Source organism: Podarcis pityusensis, assembly GCF_964106645.2.
Source record: "Podarcis pityusensis genome assembly, chromosome: 8".
Taxonomy (NCBI): domain Eukaryota; kingdom Metazoa; phylum Chordata; class Lepidosauria; order Squamata; family Lacertidae; genus Podarcis; species Podarcis pityusensis.
In genome coordinates this window covers 67,934,228-67,952,954 of record NC_138033.1, presented here as the reverse complement: position 1 = coordinate 67,952,954, position 18,727 = coordinate 67,934,228, and the positions used below count along the sequence as shown (strand labels likewise).

Genomic DNA, 18,727 nt, shown 5'->3' with positions numbered 1-18,727 from the left:
GTCCTGGAGGTCCTGCTGAATATGATTAGAAGGGACCAGTTGGTTAAAGGTATACAAGTCGGAGCTAAACAGTACAAGTTGAGAGCATTTGCAGATGACTTAGTATTGACGGTACAGGAGCCAGAATCTAGTACTAAAAGGGTTTTGGAACTGATTCAAGAATTTGGTCAGGTTGCAGGATTTAAACTGAATAAGTCAAAAACAAAGGTCTTAGAGAAAAATTTAACTACGATGGAGAGACAGAGGTTTCAGAATGAGACAGGTTTAACAGTGGTTAAGAAAGTGAAATACCTGGGGATTAACATGACAGCTAAAAATGGGAATCTATTTAAAGACAATTATGAAAAATGTTGGGCTGAAGTGAAAAAAGATTTAGAAATTTGGTCAAACTTGAAGCTTTCACTGCTAGGCCGTATTGCTGCGATAAAAATGAATGTATTGCCTAGAATGTTGTTTTTGTTTCAAACATTGCAAGTTTTGGACAAAATGGACTGCTTCAAGAAGTGGCAGAGAGATATTTCTAGATTTGTCTGGCAGGGCAAGAAGCCCAGAATAAAATTTAAAATATTAACGGATGCAAAGGAAAGAGGTGGATTTGCCCTGCCAGACCTTAAACTTTATTATGAATCAGCAGCTTTTTGCTGGCTGAAAGAATGGCTGCTTCTTGAAAACACAGACATTTTGGACTTAGAAGGTTTCAATAATGTATTTGGATGGCGTGCATATTTGTGGTACGACAAAGTCAAAGCACATAAAGCATTTAAGAATCATATTGTCAGGAAAGCATTGTTTAATGTCTGGATAAGATATAAGGATTTATTGGAAAATAAAACACCAAGGTGGTTGTCACCGATGGAAGCGAAAGCACTGAAAAAGCTCAATATGGAGGCCAAATGGCCGAAATATTGGGAAATTCTGGAACAAGAGGGAGACAGATTGAAACTGCAGAGTTTTGAGAAACTAAAAAACAAAGTGCGAGATTGGCTTCATTATTATCAGATAATGGAGGCATATAATTCGGACAAGAAAATTGGCTTCCAGGTGGAAAAATCAAAATTAGAAACAGAACTGTTAGAACCCAAAACTAAGACTTTATCAAAGATGTATAACTTGCTGTTGAAATGGAATACTCAGGATGAAACGGTGAAATCTGCTATGATTAAATGGGCACAAGACGTTGGACATAACATAATGATGGCTGACTGGGAACATTATGGACCACAGGTATGAAGTTTACGACATGCAATGCCTTAAGAGAGAATATTATGAAAATGATATACAGGTGGTACATGACACCAGTCAAGCTTGCAAAAATCTATCATTTGCCCGATAATAAATGTTGGAAATGTAAAGAAACTGAAGGTACATTCTTTCACCTTTGGTGGATGTGCCCAAAGATTAAGGCTTTCTGGGAGATGATCTATAATGAATTGAAAAAGGTATTTAAATATACCTTCTTGAAGAAACCAGAGGCCTTTCTCCTGGGCATAGTCGGCCAATTGGTGTTAAAGAAGGACAGAACTTTCTTTATGTGTGCCACAACAGCAGCAAGAATACTTATTGCAAAGTATTGGAAGACACAAGATCTACCCACTCTGAAAGAATGGCAGATGAAGGTGATGGACTACATGGAATTGGCGGAAATGACTGGCAGGATCCGAGACCAGGGAGAAGAGTCGGTGGAAGAAGATTGGAAGAAATTTAAAGACTATTTACAGAAATACTGTAAAATTAATGAATGTTAGATGATGCTAGAATGAAATTAAGTGGTTCTAGTAGCAATGTCATAAAGGTGTATGTAAAAATGGGGTTAATAGGTGAGAATCTAAAGTTATAAAATATTAAGTTAAAGGACTAAGATATAAACAAAGAGGGAAAGGAATTGCTGAATTAACCAATTGAACTGGAATACAAAAAAGGGAGGTGAGAAGAGGTCAGAGAAGCAAGGAAATGAAATGTAAGATACGGAAGGATTAATTTGTTTTTAAGTGTTTCTTTTTTATTTTTTTCTCTGTACTTTGTATTTTGTATGTTTTTTTTCTCTTTTTTATATATATATATATTTTTCCTTGTTTCTTTTCTCTTTAACTATGTAATTTTTTGTTTTTGAAATTTTAATAGATATCTTATAAAATAATAATAATAATAAAGTTACATAACTGCATACTCCTGGAATGTCAAGGCAAAATTGGTCGTATTTGTTCCCTGCCAAAAATTTAAACATTAAATAATGTGTGACTTCTTCCAGAACTGCCAACGTGGTGCGTGCCCTTTGCCTGCCTTTTGCAACCCCTGCTTGGGCCATGCCCATGGCTAAGTTCCCCTGTTGTCCAATCTTTGTCACATAACTGCTTATAACCAAAAAAAAGTGGAGCAGCTGCCGTGCCTCCCTGGTCCCATCAAGGAAATCCGCAATGCTGCAGCCAAGCTCCCGATTCATCTGCTTCCACAGCCCAGTGTTGGCCAATTGAAACAGCTCCAGAAGCCAACACAGAGGCCAGGAAACATACTTTGCATGATATGAACCATACACGGCGGAGCTATGAGCTTTCACTCCCAAGGATTATGGATAGATGGGCTGCAACCTTTGACTGGTTGAACTGGTAGATCAGCCAACTAATATTTTAGGTTGATTAACAGGGGGCAGCAAGTCACAGTTATACTTGCTGATTAGTAACACTCACACTCGTTTATTAGTGTTTTTAAATGCTCTTTTGGTTCTAGTGAGCTCTGAAGGATTATCATGAACCCGGCTGCAAACTTTGACTGCTTTAACTGGTAGATCAGCCAACTATTATTTTAAGGTTGATTAACATGGGTAATGCAAGTGGAATACATGCTTGTTGATTAATATTTTCAAAAGCTGTTGTGGTTCTGGTGTGTTATCAGCAATAGGGAAGGATAAAGAAATGAAAAGGTCTTCACCCGTAGGTGCTGCCTCAGATAACTGAGGGTTATCTGAAGACAACTTCAGATATAGAGATATGCTAGTTGAAAGATATATTTAAGCTTATATATCTTATTAAAAACTTGCACTAAAAAGAAACTATAGCCTCCTGATGTTCAGCTGAAATCTAGCCCAACTCAAGCTCAGTAATAGCACAGGGAAGTTCACAGAATTGTTGAGCTGGAAGGCAGTGGCGAAGCTGCATTCTTCAGCACTGGGGATGGAGAGCAGGTGGGGGCGTGGCTGGCGTGCATCCTGGGGGCGTGGCAAGCATCTGGGGGTGTGGCATGCCACCCAGGGGCGTGGTGTCGTCTGTCCTGGGGGCATGGCGGCAACCTGTGGAGGCATGGTGCCTGGCGCTATGGGGGGGTGTGGACAAGTCCCAGGGGGCGGCTGCGATGGTAACCCCCTCCCCAATGGTGCCAGGGCGGTGCACTCCCCCCGCCCCTTGTTCCTCCGCCAGTGCTGGAAGGGACCATGTTGGTCATCTAGTCCAACCCCCAGCAATACAGTAATCTTTTACCCAACGTGGGGCTCAAACCCACAACCCTGAGATTGTAACTGAGCCAGCTCTTGAGTAGCCTTATATCATCAGACCATAAGTCCATCTAGTTCAGCACAGTGGAAGTTGGTCCATTTCAGCAAATGGGGCACCAACCTCATACTGCTCTTAGTCAGCCCCTACCAGCCTGCTTTCTTCTCTTAGTCCAAGACCCTGCACAATCTCTCAGCTTCCACTTCCTCCCTCATGTCAGAGTTGCCCCTTGTAGAACTCAGCAAGGAGAAGGATAGGGGTCAAAACTGGAATTAACTGGCTCTGGCCCCACCTACTGTTGGGCTCCCTGCCGGCCACCCTACCAGTCTCAATGGGCCCCGACCACTGCTGATCATCTACATTGACCTGCAGCGGCTCTCCAGGATTTCACACATAGAACATTCCCTGGGTTGAATATGGGACCCTTCTGCATGCGAAGTAGATGCCCTACCACCAAATTATAGCCCTTTTCTATACCGAGTCAGTCCATTGGTCCATAACTAGCTCAGTATTGCCGGCAGTGATTGGCTCTCCAGGGTTTCCAGCAAACCCTACTGGAGTTGCCAGGATTCTCCTGTGGGCTTCCAGGAGGGAGAAAAAGTGACCGAGAAGGAACTGTTGAGATGGGCAGTGAGCTCCCCCAACCCCAAATTTCCAAGACAAAATGGGGGGGGTTAATGTTTCAGCCACGTTTCAGCCACACAAACACAGTTAAAATATTGATAGCACAGCCTCTGTCTTGGGGGCAAGACCCCTGCCTATTTGCTTATGTAACTCTTGCAAAATAATATACACAGCAATGGTATAACCTGGGATTTACTACCACTTTACCGAGTTGCCGTGCTCTGACTTGACAGTAAGCACAAACCCCTCTGACTTTGCGTGCCAAAAACGTGCATGTTTTTCAAGCCAGGAAGAGAGCAGCTAGAGTCTCACGGAGAAGAGAAGAGAGATTGTGTTTATGCTTCCTGATTTACAATGTTAAAAAGAGGGGATGGAGGGAGATTCATCGCATGAGAGCGAGCCGAACATTTGCAAGACGGAGGATTCTGAGCCTTTGAAGTGCTGTAGCAGCAGACAAAGCCCCTCACATTTCAAAGTGTCCTCTCCGCACCAGACAAAGACACAGACTTTGAGACCAAAAGAAGAAATAAATCAGTAAGTTCAGCCTTACTGGTGGACAGCTCTCCATCAGCAAGGTAATTGCTGACAATTACAGGCTGCAAGGGATTCCTTAAATACAAGACAGGAATTTCTTTAAAAAAGAAAGGAAGGAAGGAGCTGTCTTCATTTCTTTCAGGGACACAGGGTTGCACCCAACATTAGTCCTCTTTAAAGTGAACCCACTGAAACTGATAGACATGAATCTACTCTGAGTAGAGATGCAAGAAGACCTCATTTTCTGTTTCTGTATTTGTTGCATGCAGCACTGTCTCCATTCCACTGCAGTCCATCTGCTGTCCAAAACTGCATTATTCATCTTGCTGCCCAAGAGGTAAAATTAAATAATCCAGAACTAGATGGACCAATGGTTTGATTTTTGTGTACAGCAGGGGTGGGGAGCCCCTCCAGATGTTACTGAACTCCAGCTCCCATCAGTCCCAGCCTGCATGGCCAATGGTCAGGGATGAAGATGGGAGTTGTGGTCCCAAAACATCTGCAGGCACAAAGGTTAGCCAGCCCAGCTGTAAGCAGCTTCATATATTTATACTGTGTTGTGTCCAAGGTTGGTCCTACTCAGGCCACATCTGCACCATACATTTAACACAGTATGACACCAGTTTAAGCACGTCTTCCCTCCCAAAAAATAATAATCTGGAAGCTGTAGTTTAAGAGTCCTGTGAGTTGTTAGAAGACCCCTCTTTCTCTCACAGAGCTACAATTCCCAGAGTGATTTAACCATCAATCTTCCCCAAAAACTCTGGGAATTGCAGCTCTGTAAGGGAAATAGGGATCTCATAACAATTCTCAGTGCCCGGGCTTTTTTTCCACCTCTCAGGTGGGCGCCATTGCCATTATAAGAGAACAAGGGAGGTGTTCATGGTGAGTTCTGGCACCCCTTTTTTCTAGGGAGGGGGAAGCCTGCTCGGCACCCTTAATAAACTGCAGCTCCAAGGATTCCTTAGGGGAAGATATTAAAGCTGTGCCATTTAAAGCACTGGTATAATAGTGCTTTAATTGAAGGTGTGGGTGCAGCCTCAGAGACGGCCCTATGAAATCAGTGAGCATGACTGCAATAGGCCCATTCACTTTGACGGCTATACGCCAACTAAGTCCTACTAGCTGAAATCAGTCGGCCTAAGTTAGTCGTGTCTATTAACTTCAACGGTTCCACTCTGAATGTAACTGACACTGAACGCATCCCATTATGGTCCAGGGGTGGAGAGGCTGCTCCACCAAGCTTTCAAGATGCGGGCAACGTAGCAATTGGAAAGAGCAACAAGACAAATACGGGAGACCCAGCGCAGCGACGGCACGTACCTCCGTTCGTAGCCCAAGCACCATGGATGCCCTCGACAACTTGGATTCCACACTTTAACCAACCGAGAGAAGGAGCTGATGCGTGGCTGTCGGTGACTGACCATTGCTAGTTGTCGCTCTGCACAGACGTTTGGCCTGGAGGGAAAAGAAAGATGTTATTTCTTTGCGCGGTTGAACAGTGGGACTTTCTTTTCAGGCACAGGGGACAAACCTGGCCCTCTAGGCTTTTTTTCACCGGCCCTCAGACTATGCTTCCTCTCCCTGGGCCACATCTCTAACTTGCTCTCCTTGATTGCTTTTGCCCGGTTGGAATACGTCCTTGATCTTTGGCCATGCTTTCCTCTTGCCTGGACAGATGATGCCAAAAAGTGTGTGTAGGAACTAGCCTACCGTAGAAAGGCCAAATTTACATGTATTGCTCCTGCTACGCTTCCCTCTGGCATCTGCCCCTCAGGAAAGAATGCAGCCCTCTGGCTGAAAACAGGTGGTGCACCCCTACTTTTCAAGGTAGGCATCACGGCTGCCTTCTTTCAAAATAATTAAGGGATTGGCACACAGAGAATATGGATCACCTAGTGATTATGATATGAATCCCTCCCCACCACCACCACACCCACACTATTTTGGGTGCGGGGAGGAAATAACCTTTCAGGAATGCATCATTACTTAGAATTAGCTAGCAGCATAATGCAAGAAAACACAATTCAAGTGAAATTGAGGGATGGAAATGGATCCAATATCAGTCCTATCTGAAAATAATTTGTTGTATCCACCTAATTCCTCCTGCTGTTTTTGTCCATGGAGTTTTCTTGGCAGGCATACTGGAATGGCTTGCCAGTTCCTGCTCCAGGTGGTAAGATTGCCGGAGGAAATATCAACAACCTCAGATATGCAGATGACACAACTATGATGGCAGAAAGTGAGGAGGAATTAAAGAACCTTTTAATGAGGGTGAAAGAGGAGAGCGCAAAATATGGTCTGAAGCTCAACAATAAAAAAAAACTAAGATCATGGCCACTGGTCCCATCACCTCCTGGCAAATAGAAGGGGAAGAAATGGAGGCAGTGAGAGATTTTACTTTCTTGTACTTTCTGCAGATGGTGACAGCAGTCACGAAATTAAAAGACACCTGCTTCTTGGGAGAAAAGCAATGACAAACCTAGACAGCATCTTAAAAAGCAGAGACATCACCTTGCCAACAAAGGTCCGTATAGTCAAAGTTATGGTTTCCCCAGTGGTGATGTATGGAAGTGAGAGCTGGATCACCGAAGAATTGATGCTTTTGAATTCTGGTGCTGGAGGAGACTCTTGAGAGTCCCATGGACTGCAAGAAGATCAAACCTATCCATTCTTAAGGAAATCAGCCCTGAGTACTCACTGGAAGGACAGATCCTGAAGCCGAGGCTCCAATAATTTGGCCACCTCATGAGAAGAGAAGACTCCCTGGAAAAGACCCTGATGTTGGGAAAGATGGAGGGCACAAGGAGAAGGGAATGACAGAGGACGAGATGGTTGGACAGTGTTCTCGAAGCTACAAACATGAGTCTGACCAAACTGCGAGAGGCAGTGGAAGACAGGCGTGCCTGGCGTGCTCTGGTCCATGGGGTCACGAAGAGTCGGACACGACTAAACAACAACAACAATTCCTCCTGAATGGTCCTATGTTAGTTGCTCCCATTCATTTTGGTGCATCTGCTCTAATTAATGCTGGATTCGACCCAGATTCCACCCCCCACCCCCTGCCTCTCAATATAAAGACTGCCCACTCTTTCCTTGCTTTTTGCTGGCTGGAAAACTGCAAAGTTAAGAGTCACTTTGCCTCTGGCCCTGCCAGCCACTGACGTGTGTGTCCCCCCCTTGTTGACCACTAGGGAATGTGGCCCTCGGGATCCAAGAAAGTCCCCCACTCTGGCTCTAACTACTACACCAGCATCTCAGCCACTCTAGGTGAGGAAACGCCAATCCTACAGACATTGCACGAGTCACGTTTGGCTCTCCAGGATTCCATAACCCCCAAACAGAAATGTTTGTTTACAGCCAGGCTAATTTTGTTCTTCATTCAGCTAATACTGTGTCCTGAGAGTGAAATCTATTGTCTCCAGGGAAGCTGGAACAGAGAGGCAGGATGTGCTAAGCTAAATCAAGAGCTCATCAAAAGAAGTGTTCCAGTCAGTGATGATGAGTTAAGCTAACAGGGCTAGATTAAAGGCTGCAAGGGAGCCTCAGGATAAAACCTATGTGTGTGGGGAGGGGGGAATCCTCCCCACCTGTCTCTACTTTACCGGGACGTGCAGAGATAAACGCTGTCCTGGGCTGGGCTGCAGAACTGCCAACTTTTGCTTTCAGAGCTCTTGGCAGGTGAAGTTGAAAGGCTTTGGGTCTCAGCCAACGCTAGCCCTACTCAGAGCAGACCTGTCAACATTAATGGATCTAAAGTTGTCGTGTCCATTAATTTCAAAGGGCTTGTTCCAAGTAGGTCCAGCATTGGATATAACCCTTTTAAGTATATCCAAAATGGAGCAGAGCTTTGCTTCCTTTAAAAACAAAAACAAACCTAAGGACAAAAGGGTGTTCCTGAGAGTACACAGAGTGCTTTTACTCCCATTCTGAGCACATCAAACATTTGATTGAGCGCATTCATTTGGCAATTGGATCGCTGAGGACCCAAACATGCAAGCTGCCTTTGAACTGAGCCAGAGTGTCCATGCAGTATTATCTATGCTGACTGCCAGGGTTTGAGGCAGGGGTCTTCCCCAGAATTACCTAGAGAGGCCGGGGATTGAACCGGGACCTCCTGCATGCAAAGCAGATGCTGTTACCATGAGCTATGGCTCCTTCCTCAATGGAACACACAGCATTCGCTTCAAGTTAGACCACTGGCCCATTGAGCCAATATTATCCGTTCTGAGTAGCAGCAACTCTCCAAGACCCCAAGAGAGAGAAGACTGTCTCCCATTATCTGCTCTCCCAACTCCGTTAATTGAACCACACCACACCTTCCTTGAGCCACACACACGGTTGACCAAGAGTACAAATCCAAATTTCCATATATCAGGGATTCCAACTGCACAGTCTTTGGATGTCTAACCAGAAGTCTCATTGAGTTCAATGGGCCAGGTAAGGGTGTTTAGGCAGAAGAGCAGGTATGTCTTGTTGCTGCTTTTGTTAGACAACAGGGAAACCTTCCACAGCAAATCATCCTGCCACACCCAATTTATCTTCTCCCTACAATGGACTAGAATACTCAGACCAGCCTTTGCCAGCCAGGTGTGCTCCAGATGTTTTAGACTACAACTCCCATCAACCCCAGCCAATCTGATAAACCTCCAGATGTAGTGCAAAACATCTGGAGGGCACCAGGTTGACAAAGGCCGACGGAGATTTGCGGTGAGCCAATCCAAAGGGCAATAAATCCACTTGAATCCAAGCCTTCTGGGGTTTGACTGGGTTATAATTCAGGCTGCAACAACGGCTTTCTCAGAACGCATTTGCACTCAACCAGCCTAGGTTATCCCTGCCTCAAGTTGCTCACCTTATAAACTTAACGAGTTTTCCAGAAATAGGGGAAATGTCATCATGGTGGAGTCTTTCAAAGCGCATCAATGACATGATCCTGTCCCCCCGCCCTCAACCCCAACGCCTAACACACATATCCCATCACAGGGCAAACAACATATGGAGAAGATGGTCAGGATTTACTATGTTGTTCAATCCTGGTTCGGTTTACAAAGGAAAACAAAGATTTCGCTGAGTCGAGAATGGCGCTCTTGGCCAGAGCTCAAGCTTGTAAGGAAACTTTCCAAAGATTCACACAGTCGTCTGCCGAGCGCCAGAGCTATAAGCTTTAATTGCGAAGAGAGGAAGACAGAAGGCAAATACTGTGCTCGTAAAAATGAGCAATCCTTTCAACTGAGCAGCGTGAACAACTTTCTCCTGGTTGAGCTCTTAAGATGGCAGCCTTGAAACACACACTTCCTCGGGGTGGGGGTGGGACAACTGAAAGCCCTTCCAGAAATCCATTTTATTCTGCATTTGCGATGATTTGAGCTCATGATGGTATCAGGGCAGTTATACACAATCCCACTTCCAATACTGTTTCAGCCTGCAAGAGTTCCGGGACAGATGTCCTGTACAGTGGTACCTCGGGTTAAGTACTTAATTCATTCCGGAGGTCTGTTCTTAACCTGAAACTGTTCTTAACCTGAAGTACCACTTTAACTAATGGGGCCTCCTCCTGCTGCCACGCCGCCAGAGCACGATTTCTGTTCTCATCCTGAAGCAAAGTTCTTAACCCAAGGTACTATTTCTGGGTTAGCGGAGTCTGTAACCTGAAGCGTATGTTACCCAAGGTACCACTATAGCTTCCTGATGAAATCCTGCAACTTCTCATAGCACAAATGTTCAGGGTCGTTTGGGGGGTGGGCAGAGAGTGTTGCTCTTTTGTTACACTGTAGGTAAAAAAAAGTAAAGGCCCCCTGGACAGTTAAGTCCAGTCAAATTTGACTATGGGGTATCACGCTCATCTCCACTTTGAAGCCAAGGGAGCCGGCATTTGTCTGCAGACAGCTTTTCTGGGTCATGTGGCTAGCATGACTAAACTGCTTCTGGCACACGGAACACCATGACAGAGGCCAGAGCACACAGAAACATCATTTACCTTCCTGCTGCAGTGGTACCTATTTATCTACTCGGGCTGGTATGCTTTTGAACTTCTAGGCTGGCAGGAGCTGGGACAGAGCAACGGGAGCTTATCCCGTCGCGCAGATTCGAACTGCCAACCTTGTGATCAGCAAGCCCAAGAGGCTCGGTGGTTTAGACCACAGCACCACCCACGTCCCATGCTTTAAGATTGCCCCTCTACACAGCAACAATGCAGTAACATCGGAGAAGCCTTCCAGAACAACCGAGTGAATTGATGTGCGGGTGGTCCAACAGAAATCCACCACAATTGCTGCATAGATGGCATGTTGCAGAAGACACACACAAAAATGAAAACCAGTCCAAGGAGTCTGGTGGCATGTTTAAAGACTAATAACTTTACTAAAGTGGAAGCTTTCGTGGACTACAGTTCATGTCTGTCGGAGGTGGAGCTGTACTGCAGCCCATAAAAGCTTCTAAATTTGTCTTTCAGGGGCCACAACATTAAATGGTTGGCTTTGCTACAAGAGACTAACATGACTGCCCCATGACCATGGAACTTTCTCAGGTGGGGTGAGGGATGCTTTTTCAGCTTAGGGGCCACATTCGCTTCTAAACCATCTTCTGAGGGCCATGTGCCAGTGGTGGGTAGAGCTAGGGGCAAAAGTGAACAGAGCAATCCATGTGAATTTTGCCTTTGTACAGTAGTTTACACACACACACACACACACACACACACACACACACACACCCTCTCCTCTATCCAAGCAAGCAGGAACTATTAATGGAGTTCAAGGGCATATTCCAGCCAAGCAAAAACACTCGGAGTCTGCAAAGCAGGGCAAGTGAGAGGCATGCAGCCTGGGAAGATTTCCAGGGGCCAGACAGAAAGCCCTGGAGGGCCACATTTGGACCCCAGTCCCAAGGCCCTGCACCTCTGCTCTAGTGAACAGGTCCCATTGCACAGAGCAGCAATTACTTTCTGCATGCATGTGTTCTGTGAGTCTTTTAACAGCTGCACAAAACACAGATACTCAACTGGTAGAGCTTTTCCCATGCGGGCCAGGGGGAAAGGTAAGAAAAATGCTTCACCTACTGAACTGCTGCTTGGCACTAAAGTGTTCGGCGCACAGGGAGAAATGCTGGCTGCCTCCTACACTTAAAATCCCTTTGCTGGCTTGCAACGAGAGCAAGAAAAGGTTATTTAAACTACCTGGGATGTCTTCTTTTTTTGCAAATGGAGTAGATTAACTCTCATTCTCCTGGTGTCTTCCAGATGCACCAGCTTGGCAAAGGCTGGGAGCAGACTGTCAAAATGCATTTATTATTTTATGTCGTTGCTTTCATATCCCAGCTCTTTCTCCAAGGAGCTCCAAGTGGCACAGAAAGTTCTCCCCTCCCCAATTAATCCTTACAGCAACCCTGCGAGGTGGGTTAGGCCGTGAGTCAGTGACTGGCTCAAGGTCACCCAGTGAGCTTCATGGCCGAGTGGGGAGATTTGAACCCTGGTCTCCCAGGTTCTAGGCAGAAACTCTAACCACTAACTCCACACTGTCTCTTTATTCATCTAGCCCACTACTGTGTTTAATTGGTTGCAGCTCTGAGCACTACGCACTGTTCAGGTTAGGCTGGCTAACCTGTGGTTCTCCAGATGTTGTTCAGATCTCATCAGCCCTCCCCATTAGCCATGCTGGCTGGGACGAATGGGAATTGGGAAGTCCAACAACATCTGGAGGACCCCACATGGACTACCTCCGATTTAAACTAATCCCCTTCCTCGGGGGGGGGGGGGAATTAATACTTTTTAAAAAAGAAAATACCTCATTTTACACATCTTAGGCCAGAGCAACTTAAACTAAACTTTGCAAAGGAGCATGGCTGAGAGTACAAAGTGTTGAAATCTGTGTTACCTGGAAAGCTGAGGTTCAATCAAATCCCAAGGCAATAGAATTGCAGTTCTACAATATAAATTGAAATGTCTAAGTAAGAGCATCTTGTTGATTCTCTGAGCAGGAGGTGGGGAGAGGGAGGTAAATGTGGGTTTGAGCAGATGTGCCACTGAACAGCACCCACTTCTGTTATCGGCAAGAACTGGTAACAGAACAACCCTATACAGGTTTACTTGGGAGGAAATGTTCCCCTAGTGCCCAAGAGAGCTTACTCCCGAGTAAATTGGTTGGGAATCGCAGCATTGCTCTCATCAAGTCTCAGCGTCACCACCTGTTAAATGGCAACAACGATAGTAACTGCTGTGCACAGATAAGCATTTCTCAAAAATATTGGGGAAAGTTCATAATGACCCTTGGTGATCATCCAAAAATTAAAACCATCTGCTCTTTGCATTGCCTGCAGCAACAAGGACTCTTGCTCCTTTAAAAAAAAAAACAGTACACCAAGCAGAAATCAAACAGGTGAAGCATTTTCCTTTCTCCAGCCTAGAAAAAGCTACACTGTCTGAATAATAATAATAATAATAATTTATTATTTATACCCTGCCCATCTGGGTTTCCCCAGCCACTCTGGGCAGCTTCCAACAAAATATTAAAATACAATAGTCTATTAAACATTAAAAGCTTCCCTAAACAGGGCTGCCTTCAGATGTCTTCTAAAAGTCTGGTGGTAGTTTATCTCTTTGACATCTGATGGGAGGGCATTCCACAGGGCGGGTGCCACTACTGAGAAGGCCCTCTGCCTGGTTCCCTGTAACTTGGCTTCTCGCAGTGAGGGAACTGCCAGAAGGCCCTCGGCACTGGACTTCAATGTCCGGGCAGAATGATGGGGGTGGAGATGCTCCTTCAGAATTATCTTTGCCCCACAAATGCTAAAAGTACAGGAGTCCAACAGGAGAAAAGAAATACAGAACCTTGCCAACTCTCATTATTAGCATTCACCATAGCACCTTAGAGTAATCATAGCAATCCACAACTATCATTAACTCAGGAATTCCTACACCAACTTTCCCAGGTAGGTCAGTATTATAACCCCCCTCCAATACTGCAGATTTGGAGTGGGGGTTTGCATGGGCAGCTGCACCCCCCTAGATCAAGTAAAACAATAGAAATACTTAACTGACCAATCACATTGGTTCTGCCCCACCCCCCAAAAAAATCCTTGCTACGCCCATGGGTAAAGGGGGTGGACACGGAGGAACAGCTGCAGAGAGCAGAATCTGAATCCAGGACTTCCCATTCACAGTTCAGTTTCTCAGCCACCATTATCCTTTTTCACACAGCACCCATATATAAAAGTTTTCCGTCCGCCTTTGGCCCCAACCCAAAGACAAGTTTGAATACCTACATGTTGGGCAGCAGCTTGTTCCCGTAGGCAGGGAAAAGCAGCTTGAGGACAAAGATGTACCGGGCGAGGGCATGGATCGCCATCGCTGCCATCCTCGGCCCCTCACCTCCCCCAGGATGGAGGTGCCTCCAGCAAGTTGCAGCGAAGTCAGAGTTCTGGCAGGTCCCCGATTTTCGGAGGAAGGAAGTTCATTGCTACCATTTGACCCAGCCGGGTCTGTTTGTCGCTGTTCCTCCTGCTGCTGTTGTTTCTTTACAAAAGAGCACTTTTGGAACTCTCTGTCCTCCTTGCCGGGAGATAGATAGATCTGTCACCCGGGGACATTCCCTCTGGGGAGCAACCGAGCTCTCCTCTCCCTCCTCACACATCCACGGGAAAGCAGGGAGACTTAAAGGCAAAAGGCGCAAAAAACAGCTGCCCTCTCCGGTGTGCTGCAGCCCAGCCTTAAAGGGCTTTGCTGCGACGGTGGCATTCAGGATGGCAGGATCCGTCCAGACAAAGGGAGATGCATTCGCGAGCTCGATCCACGCTTCTTAAGGTATAGTGTTTTTGTAGCAAAATCCAGGCACGGTGAAAGAGAGGGAGAAGAAAAAAAGCGCGCGCGTACCTTTGCTCCTTCCAAACAGGATACAATGCGCATTCCAGGGCGCCTTCACGCACAATGGGGAGAAACTCCCATTAATTCTCTCTGTGTCTCTCTTTCTTTCTTTGCAGAATGCGAGCTATCCCGTTGCAGGAGAAGCTGTTCTCTCCCCTCCCTCCCTCCCCTTTAAACAAGCCGCTGAATTTTGGAGACTCAAGTTAAGCAGAAAGCCATCCCACCCCACTTTTTCAGGTTCGGAGAAGGAGGAGGGGAGCCAGCTGGAAAGAGGAAGAGGATTTGGCTAGGGCAATTAATATATGTGTTTTCTTTTTGCTCGTGTTGCAAGGATCTGCGTACCAAGGTGGGAGCTTGCATCCGTGCCTCTTTCTCTCCCCCTCTTAAAATACCCGAAGAAAAGCTGGATTTAGACAAAAACCTCCCCCTCTCCACCAACTTTGTAGCCTGCTCTGATTGCACGTTTACCCTGAATGAAGCTGGCAAGAGCTTGTTCCTCAGCCAGAATTGCAGAGATGGAAGGGACCCTTGGGTCAAATAGTCCAACTGCCTGCAATGCCGGAACCTCAGCCACATGAATCTCAACATGCTGCCCACCAATTTGAAACCACACCAGATCCTGCTCAGCTTTGCAAATATGCTAGCAGTTTTCTGGCTGGTGTAGTGGTTAGAGTGCCGGACTAGGACCTGGGAGAGCAGGGTTTGAATCTTCACTGGGCTGTGAAGCTCTCTGGGTGGCTTTAGGCCAGTCACTCACTCTCAGCCTAACCTACCTGGCAGGATTATTGTGCGGGAGAACCGCATACGCCATCTTGAGTTCCAGGGAGGAAAAGGGTGGGTTATATATTCAGGCGCTAAATAACAAATTCTAACCCTGCTTAGCCAAAAGCAACCAGCGCTGGCTTCTGTAGGACTTACTTCTGAATAGGGCATGGCTAGGATTGCACTGTTACAGACTGCAAACTTAACTTGGGATGGGGTGCCGCTGAACTTGGGAGACTTGCTTTTGAGTAGACAGGCTCTGTAAGCATATGGGCAAATTTAGGATTGTACCCCTGCCAGTGCAAGCTAATCAAAGCCTGCTAAAGGGGTAAGTCAATTTAGTTGTGGGTCTACTCATAAAATGCATTGAGTTCAGTGAGATTCAATTCCAGGTAAGTATAACTAGGATTGCATCCTCAACCGGGAAAAAGGTTCAAGGAGGAATTTGGATATGTACACTTGAAAGCCCATAACCCACACAAAGAGAATGTAAGAGGCTGCCTTGTCCTAAGTCAAGACTATTGATCCATCTAGCTTAGTACTGCCTACACTGACTGGCAGCAGCTCCCCAGGGTTTCAGACACAGGTGTCTCTCTGTCCTACCTCAAGATGCCAGGGACCTTCTGAATGCCAAACAGATGCTCTCGTGTGGAGCCACAGCCTTTCCCTAGTTGTAGAAGGTGTTGCGAGCAGGGAAAGGACATCTATGCCTGTGCTCATTTCTCCTCTTAAAGCTCATCTTACAAAGTTCACACAGCTGTGTTCATCAAGGGCCAGGCTGGAACCTGATGCCATTCATGCAATCAGCAATTTTGTGATTTTTTTTTAAAAAAAATAAAAGTAAACAGCAGGTGTGTGCCCCACCCACCCCTTTCCTGCCTGGGACCCTGGCAGGGGGAGGTAAGGGGGCTTTAATCCTTATTCTCCATGCCACACATACACACACATTGCAGTCCTGATCTGGATCAGAGCCCAGATGGCTCTATGCTTGGGAAGGAAAGGCTCCCTGGGCAAAAAAATAATGATGATAACTTTCAGGTGTGGCTGGCTCAGGCCTGCCAGATCAGCTGCAGCTGGATCTTCACTCTCCTCCTCTTAAGGGTTTTCTCAATCCATTTCATCGGCACCTTTGACCACCACAAACTAAGTGACCAACTGCAGAGATGGGAGACATGTTTTTTTTCCAGCAGAAGGCTTCCTTCTTTCATTGACAGCCTACCAAGGTTCCAGCGGTGGGTGGGGCCAGAAACAAGAATGGGCGGAGCCATGGGTGTGCCTCTTAGCTGTGATTCCTGCACTGCAAGAGTCTTGCCTCTGTGCAACAGGGTGCAGCCCTGCTCGGCATAAACCAGAGGTTTCGATGTGCACACCCTGCGTACAGGTAGCTCTCCCTCCCTCCACCTGAGCTAGCAGGTGGCAATCAAGGGCATGTTCCAGCCATGCAAAGGCAATCAAGGAAGGGGCAGAGCAGGACCGGTGAAGGGTGTGTCCTGGGGAGAGGGGGCATGGCTTAGGGAGAGCAGCATTTGATCCCTGGCCTGAGGTTTCCCCTACCAAATGCAAACTATTCAGGGATGAGGGACTCTATGGCCTTTCAGATGTAGTCAGCCCACATTGTCCCTAACCATGATGATGATGGGAGCTGGAGTCCCACAACATCTGGAGGGCAGCAGGTTCCTCGCCATGGGATTTTAAGAGCTGAATGGGATCCTGGATGCTGTCTAGACCAACCAGCCAGGCAGCAGTCCAGGATCTTGCAGCTTGAGCATCCTTGACCACCATCTGCTTAAATACCTCCCGCGGCCACCAGCTCCTGGGGCAGATCGTTGTCCTGCTAGAACAGCTCTTACCATCCAGAAGCCCATGGAACAGGCATCCCCAATCTTCGGCTCTCAGGATGTTTTGGACTACAGTTCCCATCATCCCTGACCACTGGTCCTTTTAGCTAGGGATCATGGGAGTTGTAGGCCAAAACATCTGGAGGGCCACAGGTTGGGGGTGCCTGCCATGGAGCAACAGAGGTTGAGAGCAGCAGCAAAGTGCTGGAAGGCAGAGCTGGGTGTGGCATGCACCCTTCTGCCTTCAGTTGTGATGGAGGATCCTGTCCTGCTATCAGTGTTGAGTTAGCTGCAGCTGGAAGTCTGGTTGTCACTGGGAACACAATATTTTTTGGGGGGGAGGATCATTTATTTCTTCATCCGAGGCAGCTGTGATGGACTTGCAAGATCCCTTTATTTTCAAGTGGGACTTGCTCCCAAGCAGAGGTGGGCATATCTGTCAATTCTGCTTTTCCTCCTATTCTACATTTTCCAGTCTTAAGGTCAGTTCTCCACATTTCCACAACAGTTTGCATTTTTTTTAAAAGCAACCATTTTAGCTTGAATTTCTCTGAATATAAAAATGTTTGCGTGCAGTTTTGCCTTGGGACACAGGTGGCGCTGTGGGTTAAACCACAGAGCCTAGGACTTGCCGATCAGAAGGTCGGCGGTTTGAATCCCCGCGACGGGGTGAGCTCCCGTTGCTCGGTGCCTGCTCCTGCCAACCTAGCAGTTCGAAAGCACGTCAAAGTGCAAGTAGATAAATAGGTACCGCTACGGCGGGAAGGTAAAGAGCGTTTCCATGTGCTGCTCTGGTTTGCCAGAAGTGGCTTAGTCATGCTGGCCACATGACCTGGAAGCTCTATGTCGTCTCCTTCGGCCAATAAAGCGAGATGAGCGCTGCAACCCCAGAGTCGGTCACGACTGGACCTAATGGTCAGGGGTCCCTTTACCTTTACTAGTTTTGCCTTACATGCACATTATTGCAAAGCAATACCCCATGACATAATGTATTTGTAGGTTACTTTCATTTTTATGTACACATTGCCTTAATATATGCCCCCCTTTTTTACACATTACTCTGTTGTAGAACCTCATTTCAAAATTCAGAGAAGCGTGAATTTTGATGAAGTGCTACGTTTCAGTTTGTGTATTGTTTGGGAAAGTACAAAATAGGCAGAGTCACCTTTCAGTATGAACTGAATTGAAGTTCTGCACCACCTCTCCTCTGAAGTAAGCCCTGCCAAAGGACAAAGATGCAAAAGTGCTTCTAAAGTTGCATTTGTGGGCTTTTTTTAAAAAAAAGAATAATAATAATAATAATTTTGTAAATACAGAAAAGGAGAGAGAGAAATCAAACAGACACACCTTCCTGGTCAACCTGGTTGGTTCAATATAAATTATTCCCAAAGTGCTGTTCCACATTATGTCCATGTCTGCTAGGCGGGTGAAAGCTCTGTTCCTTTGCTACTGCATACAAAATAAAACTTCTCCAGATGGTGTAAAACTTATGAGGAGCATGTTCATTGCTTGGGGCTCGAAGTTTACGAGTCGGTTGTTCCATCAGTGCCAAAGTCCCCATCTGAATAGTTCATTCTTTTCACAAGTTCTGGAAAGCTCAGCTATAGCCTAGCTGCTTCGATAAGGCGTGC

At 46.3% G+C, this 18,727-nt stretch overlaps 1 protein-coding gene across 4 annotated transcripts in view; it reads right to left on the bottom strand.

The window, feature by feature from the left end:
- MEGF6 (multiple EGF like domains 6) overlaps positions 1-18,727 on the bottom strand; it is a 221,695-nt gene that overhangs the window by 202,215 nt on the left and 753 nt on the right. For 3 of the 4 annotated variants that reach the window (XM_081015973.1, XM_081015976.1, XM_081015975.1), the window contains exons 1-2: positions 13,899-14,649; positions 5,964-6,098 (exon numbers count right to left, since the gene is read on the bottom strand). In XM_081015973.1, coding sequence (XP_080872099.1) covers positions 5,964-6,098; positions 13,899-13,990 — 227 coding nt within the window. In that variant the 5' untranslated portion in view covers positions 13,991-14,649. Of the gene's footprint in view, positions 1-5,963; positions 6,099-13,898; positions 14,650-18,727 lie in introns of those variants that run through there. The other variant, XM_081015974.1, reaches the window with a different exon arrangement.